This window comes from Pantherophis guttatus, chromosome 6 (assembly GCF_059756535.1).
Source record: "Pantherophis guttatus breed Tessera chromosome 6, ASM5975653v1, whole genome shotgun sequence".
Classification (NCBI taxonomy): Eukaryota; Metazoa; Chordata; class Lepidosauria; order Squamata; family Colubridae; genus Pantherophis; species Pantherophis guttatus.
Window position 1 is genome coordinate 3,413,740 of NC_142068.1, and position 12,396 is coordinate 3,426,135.

The following is a 12,396-nucleotide window of genomic DNA, read 5'->3' on the forward strand; positions in this document are numbered from 1 at the left end:
TTTTGTATTGGTATGTGTTTTAGTTCTGGCTGTGCACCGCCCTGAGTCCACTAGGAGAAGGGCGGGATAAAATTGAATTAATTAAATAAATAAATAAATAAATAAATAAATAAATAAATAAACAAACAAATAAACAAACAAACAAACAAACAAACAAACAAACAAACAAACCTCATCAGGGCTGTATAGATACAGAGGACAAAGCCCTCCCCCTTCTAACACTGATTTATTTATTTATTTATTAGATTTTTATACCGCCCCCTCTCCCGAAGGATGATGTTCCCTAGTTGGGTAATGAAATGTCTACAAGGAAACATCCCAGTTCAGGACCCCGACTCAGCCTTTTATTGCCCTGTGGTGCTTTAAACTTTCTCAGGGAATCCTGTTGCTCTCTCTAGGCAGGGATCTGGAGGCTCCGGTAATTGTCTTTTGCTCAGCTGAAAGGACAGCCCTGCCTGGATTGTCCTCCCACAGTGGGCTTCAATCGCAGGAGACCCTCTCAGGGCTGGCCTCTCTGTTCATCCACTCTCTTTCGCTGGCAGCTAGAAGCTCCGCCGAGCAGGAGCAGTGAGTCTGCTCCGTTTCTCCTCTTGCAGAGATGTCCACGTTTACAGCAAACTGACCATCGGGTCCCCCTTGAACCTGCAGACAGGATCGTACTGATAAAACAGGATATTTGTAGATCAGGCTTGAACTGTTGGTGGTCTCTGAGCTGAGTTATTTCCTTGCAGATGTTTCACGACCCAGCTGAGGAATATCATCAGTGCAGAAAGGAGGAGGAGGAAGAGGACTACTATGGGGTCCTTGGTGCTCTCCGAGTTTGATGCTTTTCTTGAAGACATTTCATTACCCAACTAGGGGATATCATCAGCGGTAGGAGGAAGTGGGCTTTGCTCTCTGTTTATGTACCAGCAGCTTGCTTACAGACAGCAAACCCCTCTCCCTTCTAGCTCCTGAAATCTAGGGTGGTTGGCCTCTTACCGCCAGGCTGTTCCATTGACGTTGTTTGACACCATTGAAGACATTTCTTGACCCAACTAGGTAACTGCATCAGTGTTAGAAGGGAGCAAGGTCCACTCCTCTCTAGCACGATGGTGTTACCTACTTGGGTACTGCATGAGAACAATCGAGCTCAGAGAGCACCAAGGACTTGAAACACGCCTGTTACAAACAGTTGCAAGGGAATTCAGTCCAAACCTGTTCTACATTAACCTCCCTAGCGTAATTCCTGAATTGCATTATTAATAGACAGTTAATTATTTGGGATGTTTGACGGCCACTGCTGTTTCAATGGGAAGCTTTTAAGGATTCCCCGCATGGTTGTGCAGCTGATAAGACTTTTTTTTTTTTCCTGCATATCTCTTGCATATGATATATTTCTTTTCCGAGTTGGATGCTTAGCTCCGATTTATTCTTGCTAGCGCTTGTAAGGTGAAGCAGGCGACCTTGGCTTATCTGGGAGCTGGCTGAACCAGGCCTGTTGCTCTGCTCTGTGTTTTCTCCCATTGGCTCATTCAGTTCCATTAGTTTTCAATCCGGATTTAGGATTTGTTGGTTTTTTTTTTTCTGAAGTCACATAGCTCAGTGAGGGCTGACTTTGCTTCCTCAGCTTGGTGCCTGCCCTGCAATTTGGAAATTGCACAAGAGTAATCTGTGGAAGACAGCTGCCTCCTGAGTTCAGGCCTGGGTGCTTAGAAATCACCTCCATGATCGGATCTGTGCTACCCCAAATTCTAGATTACGCAAGGGTAGTCCATAAGGGTGTAGAAAGAACCAATCTGCATTGTCCAGCCAGCTAAGAAAAAAATAGGGCAATGGGTTAGTTAGTTAGTTAGCTAGCTAGCTAGCTAGTTGCAGGTAGTCCTCGACTTACAACAGTTCATTTAGTGACTATTCAAAGTTCCAACAGCACAGAAAAAAAGTGGCTTATGACCCTTTTTCACACTTAAGACCATGGCAGCATCCCCGCAGTCACAGGATCAAAATTCAGATACTTGGCAACTGGTTCACATTTATGACGGTTGCAGTGTCCTGAGGTCACATGATCCCCTTTTTACGACCTTCCGACGAGCAAAGGCCATGGGGGAGTCAGATTCACTTAACAGCTGTGTTCCTAACTTAACAACTGCCGTGATTCACTTAACAAATGTAGCAAGAAAGGTCGTAAAACGGGGCAAAACTCACTTAAGAAATGTCTCAATTAGCAACAGAAATGTTGGGTTCGATTGTGTTCGTAAGTTGAGGACTACCTTTAGTTAATTAAGGTTAGTTAGTTAGTTAGTTAGTGTGTGTATTTTTTGGAGTATAAGACACACCTTTTCCCCCCAAAAAAGAAGGTAAAAATCTGGGTGCGTCTTTCTCCGAATATAGCCCTGCCCAGCTTCTCAAACTGAGGTTTCAGAGGCTGAAAAAAGCATCAGAAACGAAGCTTCAGAAAAGAAGCCCCCAAACAGAGCTTCAGAGGCTATTTTTCTGAAGCTGTTTTGGAGACTTTCAGAGGCAGGAAAAGAAGTTTTTTCTGAAACTGAGGTTTAAAAGTTTCAGAGGCTGAAAAAAAAGCAAGGCACAGAGCTCACAACCAAGGAACCTGTTGCTAAAATTCACCTCTGGAAACAGCTGATTGGGGGTATTCCGGGAGGCCGATCCACCCACCAATCAGCTTTTTGCTTATTTTCCTCCCCAAAAACTAAGGTGCGTCTTATACTCCAAAAAATACAGTAGTTAGTTAGCTAGCTAGTTAGTTAGAATGCTGCCCATCTGGCTGTCAGGCAACTCTAGGCATCTTACAACAAGATTAAAAACAATAATACATGTCAGGCACGACCGACCAGACCCCCACCCATGTAGAGTTCAAACTAGCTACTTTATTGTTCTCTGCCTATAATACAGGAATCTTCCCACCTTTTGCCTGGGAAAAATGAAATACAAGGCTCAAAGGCATTCGGAGGTCCTGTCCAGCATAGCTGGCTGAGGAATTCTGGGAGTTGAAGTCCACAGGTCTTATTCAAGCTTGGATACCCTGCCTTAAGCTAAGAACCAAACCCCTTTTACGGTTTACCACAGGGTCCTCTCAGAAATGGTGTAGGGTCTGCTTGAGCCGGGTGGGGGTTGGACTAGATGTCCTACAGGGTCCCTTCCAACTCGGTTAATCTGTATCTAGCCTGGCTAATGGTGGGAAGGAGCGGAAGGAGGCCCAGAGACCATGGGCCTCTGAAGGGGGTCTCAGTTTGTTTAGGCTCAGCAAAGATTCAAATTGCATGTTCAGTTTTCCAGGATTGCTACTAAGCTAATGGTTCCCAACCTTTTCTTCACCACGGACCACTTTTAAATACCTTTTGTGGCCACGGCCTCCCCCCCCACCCACCGAGACTTAACTCAAGGTTTAAATCATAACCTTTTTTTTTCAAGCTTTGGCCAACCCCCTGTGATGACGTCACAGCCCCCCAGGAATCCGTGGACCAGAGGTTGAGAGTCCCACTGAGCTAGGCCAAGCACTGTCTGGCACGCCCAACATTTCTAGATGGGGGATGTTTGCACAGACGGTTGATAAGAAGTGAGCCCCTGTGCAAATCTTCCTACCGTGCAGAGCGAGGAGATTTGGTTTATCCGCCAAGCAAAAACACACAAAAAATGTCACTTTTGCACACCTCGTGGATGAATCCCATCCATGAGAAATGCTTCTCTCTGGCTTGTTTTCTTCGTACTGGATTCTCCCTATAAAATCCACTGCTGCTAAGAGTTTGGCTTTATTTTTATTTTTCCTTCTTCGATGCTTGAAACACACTCTTGTTTTGCACGTTCTCTCTGTACACCTCTTGTCGCCAGGCTGGTGCGGGCTCTGTTTTTCTTTGGGCTTCGTTGGTTCAATAAACGTCACCTCCAAATCCGGCTGGGATGGTCCTTGTTCACTTAGTCCAGCGGAGTCCGAAGAGGACAACGGGGTCTCGGGTCATGAAGCAACCTTTGCGGGAGACTGTAGTCTGGCTTGTACTCAAGAACCCTGCTTGCACACCCCGCCACGTGCAAGGAAGGCCAGAGAAAAATTCTTCTGATTTAAAAGACAAAAAAAAACCCCAAAATCAAAATATTTCAATTAGGAGGGTGATTTGATGTTGGTTAACATACTCACTGGTTTGTTTATTTCCTTGATACTCTGACTTGTGTTGCGTGACGGGGTGTATAGGTAGTCCCCGACCTATGGTTCATTTTGTGACCGTTCAAAATTACGACGGCACTGTGAAAAAAAAGGGACTTATGGCCGTCTTTCACACTTAAAGGCCGTTGTAGCGTCCTGATGCGTCACGTGATCAAAATTCAGGCACTTGGCGACGGACCCGTATTTATGACGGTTGCAGTGTTCCCGGGGTCACGTGATTCCCTGATTGAGACCATGTGACAAGCAAAGTCAAATGGGGAAGCCGGATTCACTGAACAACCGAGTTATTAACGATCTCTGCAGTGATTCACTTAACAACCGTGGCAAGAAAGGTGGTAAAATGGGGCAGAATTCACTTAACAACTGTCTGGCTTAGCAAGAGAAATTTTTGGCTCAATTGTGGCCGTAGGTCGAGGACCACCTGTATTGAGATGGATTCCCCAGGAGGGAGGGGTGCGTTCCAGACAGGTGAGAGGTAACTCAGTGTGGATATCACAGATAGTCCTCAACTTACAACCGGTTGCTTAGCGATTGTTAGAAGTTACGACCCAGTTCCGAAGTTTTGACGGTCCTTCCCACCACTTTGGACACTTAGCCACATTAGCTGCACTTATGGCCGTCATAAGTACAAGTCAATTGATTATGTGACCTTGGGGATGCTGTAGCGGACATAAGTGTGAAAACGGTTATCAGTCACTATTTTCAGTGCCGTCGTAACTTTGAACGGTCACTAAACGAATGGCTGTAAGTCAAGGACTGCCTGTTCATCCCATCACATGTTGGGAGCGCAAGACAATATCCGTCACGGTCCTTCCTTCCATTTTCCCCGCCACAACCCTGGGAGGTAGGTTGGGCTAAGAGAAGAGCATCGCTGGCCCCAAAGTCTCCCAGGACGCTTCTGTGACTGAGGGAGGGGCAGAACCCGGTGGTCCCAGGATCCCTGGGTCTCAAAAGAAGGTGGGCTGCTCTCCCCAGCCGCCTCCTCTGCAAGGATTCAGAGGGAAGCCCCTTCCCCCTTTTGAATCCCAGGAGGACAAGGAAGAGTCTAGGGAGATTCTCAAGTCATCCAAGTCATGGTTGTCCCAAAAGTGCTTTTTTCAAGAGGCAACTGGACTTTTTTGGTTATTTCCTTGAAGAGGTTTCGCTTCTTCTCATCCAAGGAGCTGCTTCAGTTCTTCAGCTGAACAAACTGTACATCAAATAGTGACCGGCTGTAAGCTGAGGTCAAATACCGGTCCAGTATCAGATTTTTTTGTCCATATAAATGATGCTGCACTTAATGGCCTAGGCCAGGGGTCTCCAACCTTGGCCACTTTTAAGACTTGTGGACTCTGGGAGTTGAAATCCACAAGTCTTAAAAGTGGCCAAGGTTGGAGACCCCTGGCCTAGAACAGAGGTTCCCAACCTGTGGGGCCATAGCCCACTACTGGGCCGTGGCCCAATTGCCCCCGAACCATATGAGTTAACCAGCTGGGGTGCACGCATCTGCGCAAACCTCGTTGCGGGTGGCCCCATGCATGTAAGCACCACCGCAAACATTGCAGGCACACGCACGCCTGCATCTGACCCTCCCACAAAAATCACCCCCTTTTTCCCCCGTGCCCCCCGCTCTGGGCCGCCAATCCGGAAAGTTTGGGGCACTCTGGCCTAGACATTCGTATATTTGAAGGTAGATCTTTCTTAACGTTTATATCTCATGGCGTCCTATTCATCAAGATGACAACATGTTAACCATCTATCTTGCTAGTCCACGTATGATAACGCCATTCGCTGAATAAATCAATAACCAAGAAAATCCAGTTGCTTTTTTTGGAAAAGCCACCTTCGGGACGTCTTGCATTCCACACCCCACAGCCACAATCCCATCCTTCGTCCACGCTCACCCTGTCCAAATTTTAATTTCGCTTCCCTTTTACCTATCCATTTTTCATCGTCATCCTTTTTTTTTTTTTCTCCCTTTTGTGCGTCTGTTGTGTCTTTTCCCCTTGTAGGAGCGACTGTGTTTGCCTCTGCATATTTTAGAAGAGAAGGGGTTGACGCAGGTGGCAGAGACTGTGCAGGCCCTCCTGGAATGGGCCCCCCCAAAACAACAGCACCACCTGGGCGCTGCCTAAGGAGCCCCGAGAACTTCCCGGGCTGGCGGAAGGAGGCGAGTGCGGGTGCCGCCTCTCCAAGCACAAGACTGTCTTTGTGTTCGAAGAGCGACCGCCGAACCCCCGAATTCCTGATGGGAATCCTTTGCCTTTTCGTTTCTCCACTTGTTTGTTTTTGTTTTTTCCCATCGGACTTTTGCAATTTGTAAAGTGGGAGTTTTTTTTTTCTGGGGCGGAGGGAACGGGGTGAAAACTCCAGGAGCCCCTCGGCTTCCTATTTAAATATCATCCTCGGGGAAATCTGGGCGGGGGAGAAAAAAAAGAAGGACTTTTAACCTCCACCACTATAGAAATGTGAGGTTCCTGGTAGGTTTAACATGGAGGAAAAAAACTTGTTTGTTGTTTTTTTGTTTTGTTTTGTTTTGCACTTCTGCTCTGAACAATCCCGCAGACAAGACCAGCTCCGGAAGGATCCCCGTGATGACGGTCCTTAGCCAGTCCTGAATCCTCTTATTCTTTTGCTTCTTTTGTTCTTTTCCATCATCGCTTCCCATTGAGATGTTTCTTACAGGAATTTTTTTTAAAAAAAAATATGCATTCATGGGTCCCAAGACGTGCGAGAAATTCAGCACAATTCGATCCTAAATCAGCAAGTCGGATGCCTGAATTGGAGAGAGCCTGGTACGACTTTAATATCATCCCTCAAATGTCCTCTTCCCCGCCCCCGTTTAGTAGTACGAAGGAGCTGAAGCCTGAGCAATAAATGTATCGGTGGTGCCTGTTAAGTGAAGAAGAATGGGGCACAACTAGACGCCCTTCTGGGTGCTTGAAAGAGCAGCTTCATTTTCCCCCCCAAGCAGCTGACCCAATCCAGCTTTTTTGCTTTCTTCCTCCTGTTCACTTCCCTAGTTTTCCTAATGAGATTTTATAAAATGTGAGATTGCAAACCACTTTAGCACTTACTTGGAGAGGGCAATTGGGAAGAATTATTCTGTGAACCAGGCATGGTTTGGATCCGGTTGAAAAAGCAGCTACAACACCTTGAATCTGCCTGGAGCATAATTCTGCCCACGTGGAAAAGACAAACCTGAATAAAATTTGGAGTTTTTTCACCCTGGAGATGGTGCAGCAGGCAGAACAAACGAACACTGAGCCTCTGCCAGTTGGCGTGAATTGAAGGCTGGATCTCTCCAGCTGAGACCCTATTCAAATAGATAGATCCTCTGTCTTTTTTTTTTTCCATACGGTTTCCATGCTTGTGGACAATCCCAGTTAAAGCCACTTCTTGTGTTGCGAGTGGAAAAGCGTGCGCTCCAGTGTTTGAATAGGATTGGGGCAGCACTGTTGTGCCGTAAAGGAGGGGTCTCCAACCTTGGCCACTTTTAAGACTTGTGGACTTCAACCCCCAGAATTCTTCAGGCAGCATAGCTTACTCTCTTGTAATCCCTTCTTTTGCAATCTCGCCACTTTAAGGGAAAGGAGAAAAAGAAACAGACACGGCTGGCTGGCTGAGGAATTCTGGGAGTTGAAGTCCACAAGTTTTAAAGTGGCCAAGGTTGGAGACCCCTGCCGTAAAGGAACCCTGTGTAATCCCTAAAGGAAGCTGGATGTTTCAGGTGCCTGGGAAGGAGTGTGCAATTGAAGGAGTTTGTAGGCATTAAATGCCTGATTAAGTGTCAGGAGATGCATCGGCTGGGAAGTCAAAATTTCGGTTGGCCGATTCAGCTGCCGGGGGATGAAGTCCCCGTTCTCGGTCATTGCAGGACCGGAGAACTTTAAACAAAAAAAAACGCTTTATACATGAATCAGATGTGTATCTCGGACTCATAAGTGAAGCCAAAGCTAGTGAAGGTCACTCGTGACAGATGTGCAGATGTGGAGGAGGTAAGAAAAGGGATGGTTGGTTGGAAGAGATTTGGGAATTGATCCACAGCACCATAACTAATTTTTTTCCCTATTCAGTTGCAGGGCCCCCACCTGCCCCCAGTTATTTCCGATCAACCCTGTTTGTTTTCAAGCTCCTGTTCGCTTCTCCGAGCTTCGAATAGGCAATGGTTCCAGGGCTTTCCTATTTCTTTCCTTCTTGCCCTTTCCTTCTCCACCTCCATCGCTCTTTGTTTTCATTTTCGTCTCTTTCTCGGCATGGCCGGCTTCCTGCATCCTGGCGGTGTATTTCGATTTTTAAGGGTTTTTTTTTTATCTCCCTTGCCAAGAACACCCCAAGACCCTGTTCAAATGGCAAAAGAAGAGCACCCAATTGTAGTCAGATCCTGTGTTGTTTTCGTTAGGGCTGCTTTTGGCTTGCAAAGGGCTTGGGGTGGCTTGCGTTTTGCAGAAACAGCTTTGGAGGAAAAGAGATGCATGAAACATGCCATCGAGGGTTGCAGAAGGCCTGGAGGGTCCCATTTTCTGCTTTAAAACTTGGTGGTTCTGCTCTTTGGGGACCCCCGACCCTCGTGAAATACGGTTTTTTGAAAGGACAGAATGCCACATTTCCGAAGCCTCATTTTGTAGGATTTGAGTTTTCGGGTTTAAATCTGCACTCTCCTATTCTGTCCGCTTGCAAGTTCTCCGCTGTTTGTTTTATCTCAGTGCTTCCCAAACTTGACCCTTTGAAGATGTATGGACTTCAACTCCCAGAATTCCTCAACCAGTATGCCTGGTGGAGGAATTCTGGGAGTTGAAGTCCATACATCTTCAAAGGGTCAAGTTTGGGAAGCACTGTTTTATCTGATCGGTGGTTCTTGTGCTACTCGCACCCAGCTAGCCTGAGAAATCTCGTCAGTGCAGGGCTCTCTGTGAAAGTTCACATTTTTTTACGCCACGCTCCTGCACTGTTATAAGTTTGCACCCTTTGAAATCCTAAACTCTTTCCTTGGGGGTCCGTAAGGGGTGCGTGCGATGATGTCTTTTGAATTAGAAGCAGCTTGTTTCAAGGGTCAACTGAGCTGGTTCAGGATCCCGGGCAGAATCTCAGGTTCAAGATAACCCCGTTCTTGAGGTTGGAACACTATTTCAAGCCTGAGACACTTCCAGAGTGTTAAAAAAGGACATTTGGGGCAAGTTTGGAGTGAAAATGGTTTGCTTTGAAGCTGTTTGTCCCTCTTGGGGGTCTGTTTTTTGCCTAGGCCACTGTTGTTCCACTTTGGCAACTTTAAGATGGGTGGACTTCAACTCCCAGAATTCCCCAGCCAGCATAGCTTACTCTCTTGTAATATCCCTTTCTCTGTAATCTCTCCACTTTAGGAGATTAAGAGAAAAAGAATCAAATATGGCTGACTGGGGAATTCTGGGAATTGAAGTCCACTCCCCTTAAAGTTGCCACAGTTGAATAACACTAGCCTAGGCAGTTGAGTTTGCGTGTCTTTGCTTGGAAAAAGTATTTCTCGCAGCTCAGTTGTGTGGATTGGCTTTGGTGTCAGCAAAGAGACGAAAGGAATGAACGCACAACGGGTGTTGCCTGCATCGTTGCAAAAGATGCTCACTCTGGTGCCTGCCCATTGGAGCTGTGTGCAAGAGCCAAAAAGAGAACACAGAAATCAACCACTCATGTGCGGGTACCCTTGTAGCACTGTCTGCTGGGCTCTGGTGCAGGAACCGCAGAAGACATTCTTCAGGTGCAGCTCAGCCAGGCAAGAAAAGGCACAGTCCGTCTCTCTTACCACTCAACCTTGCCCAAAGCAGCACCGGTGAGATAACCGCCTGCTGCACCGGCTTTGTTGCTCAGTTCGAGGCTGGCTCTTGCGTTCAGCTGCGCGTGGCATGAAAAAAAACTATCATCTGTTCAACCAACATGATTTGGTTTGTCGTTACACCAAAAGAAAAAAGAAAAACACACCCTCCGAACAAACAAACAAACAATTTTTTTTTTTTTTTTAAATTTCAGGTTTGAAACGGCTTGAGGAATTTGTGTGTTGCTCTATTTATGTGCAATTTTTTTTTTTTCTTAATAGTTGACGAAAACAAAAAAAAAGTGTGTTAAAATTGCTGGTAGAAGCAACAACGGATGACGGTCTTATAATGAAGATTAAAAGTTGGATGTGGGGTCCCTCCTGCGCCTGCACAACCCCAGTATTTGCTGTTACGTTAGTTCAGTGCTAGGATTTTTTATCAAGGAACTACGAATCTTTGCAACTGACATTAGGAGCCTGTCTTTTCATTGGCCGAGAGCTTCCCTGCTAATATCCCTTTCTTTTAGGCGTGAATTCACATTCTTACCACCTGACATTTACCTGGCCATGTTATCCCCCATGACCAGGGATTCAGTTGGCCAGAAAGAACCATATACTCCGACTGAGTTGACCAGAAAGAAGTAAATCGGCCTGGCCCTTTGAATGTGGATCAATCATTACTCATCCTGGCCACCTTCATTCCCTAAATCCTGGATCAAACATCATAGTTGTGTGGAAAGCAGACCCACATTATTATTATTATTATAATTTGCTGGATCGGATCTAAGGATAACCTGCTTTAACCATCTCTGCCTCTCCTTGAGAAGCTGGCAAGCATTGCAGAGAAAATAAATTGCTTTAGTCCTTCACTGAGTTACTGCTTCTACTACCCCCTGCTAATCAATCCAACGAGCACAGTCTCCCAGGAGTAGGAGATTTGCACGGAGCACTCCTGATGTTCCCTTAACAATAACGCCTGAAGGTTTGTGTTTTGCAAAATGAATTCAGTTAAGTGACAATTCACAGCGGTTTGATTCCTAACCAAGCTAGAGAAAACGGTCAGTGTTCCTTCTGTCGTAACCGGTGCTCCATTTTTGAGGAAATTAAACGGTTTTTGTGTGTTAAAACATTGATGTTTTCAGTAGAACTGTTGAAACGTCGTGGTTTTTTTCAGTGCCCTACAACTCGCAGTTTTCTCTAGGTCAGATGATCGGGGCTTCCCTTTTGTTGTTTCTGCCAGCTCTAAAGTGTAATTTGGCTTTTCCCCAGCTAGTGCTGGGGCAGATGAGTTGGACCACAGATACCTTAATCCCCTACCAGTTGCTGGCTCAGAATTAAGGGAATTGGTGATCCATCCCATCTGGAGGGTGTACCACGCTGGGGAAAAGCCGGTGTAAGTAGTAGCGTAGCCAAAGATTTTTTTTTTTTTTTAATATTTCCTATATTTGTATGTCTGTAAATACATTCCATGGAGGACTATCAAATATAAAGGTCATAATATCATGGGTTTTATTTTCAATTGCCTGTATATGTTACCAGTCCGTTTCTAGCACACCTGATATAATAAACTCCAAATCTGGGTGATTTGAAATAAATAAATAAAAAAAAAGCTTTAAAACCTGCCTCTGAAATCAAGAAGCGTTTATTCCGAAGCAGGTTTATCCGGTCTCTCATATTTCGGCTTCTATCACGACTTTAAATTAGTTTTGCTGTCACTAAAAGGGCTTACACAATAATTTTACAATAAAGTTGAAATTCTTCTCATCCGACGCTCATTTTTTTTCAAGGGGAATTTCCAATAAACCTTGGGTTTTATAGTAAGGACAAGCCATGTACCTTCACTGGCTGACTTCACAAATATCCAGGTTGCTAAAAGCCGTGGGGAATCCAGAATTAATATCCTATGGATGAAGGCAAGTGATCTGGGGGTTAATTTCTCATTTTATGGCGGCCAGAGAGAGCCCGTGGTTATTTGCTAGAGGTGCTGTGTAGCTCCTATACTGAGGAAGCTTCGAAGTTCCTTAAAATTCTCATTCTATAAATACTAGGACTGCATCTTCTGCTCTTTAATGGAAGACGGCCTTTTGATGGAAATTAAATACAGGTAGTCCCCAACTTACAAACAGTTCCTTTAGTGACCGTTCGGACTTACAAGACACTGAAAAAAAGTGACTTATGACGATTTTTCACATGATCACTCCAGCATCTCTACGGTCACATGGTCAAAAGTTGGACTCTGGGCAACTGACTCGTATTTATGACGGTTGCAGTGTCCCGAGGTCACGTGATCCGCTCTTGCAACCTTCTGATGAGCGAAATCAATGGGGAAGCCAGATTCACTTAACGACCTGTGTTTCTAACTCAACGGCTAACTCAGTGGAACGACTTGCCTCCAGAAGCTGTGGATGCTCCATCACTGGAGGTTTTTAAGAAGAGGTTGGATAAACCTTTGTCTGAAGTGGTGTAAGGTTTCCTG

General features: G+C 45.6%; 1 protein-coding gene across 9 annotated transcripts in view; it reads left to right on the forward strand.

Annotated features, from left to right (window-relative positions):
* Window positions 1-11,542, forward strand: part of LRCH3 (leucine rich repeats and calponin homology domain containing 3) — a 109,730-nt gene extending 98,188 nt beyond the window's left edge. For 7 of the 9 annotated variants that reach the window (XM_060685217.2, XM_087872008.1, XM_087872010.1 and 4 more), the window contains one exon: window positions 6,148-11,542. In XM_060685217.2, coding sequence (XP_060541200.2) covers window positions 6,148-6,270 — 123 coding nt within the window. In that variant the 3' untranslated portion in view covers window positions 6,271-11,542. Of the gene's footprint in view, window positions 1-3,408; window positions 3,737-6,147 lie in introns of those variants that run through there. The other 2 variants (XM_087872009.1, XM_087872014.1) reach the window with 2 other exon arrangements.
* Window positions 11,543-12,396: the final 854 nt, after the last annotated feature.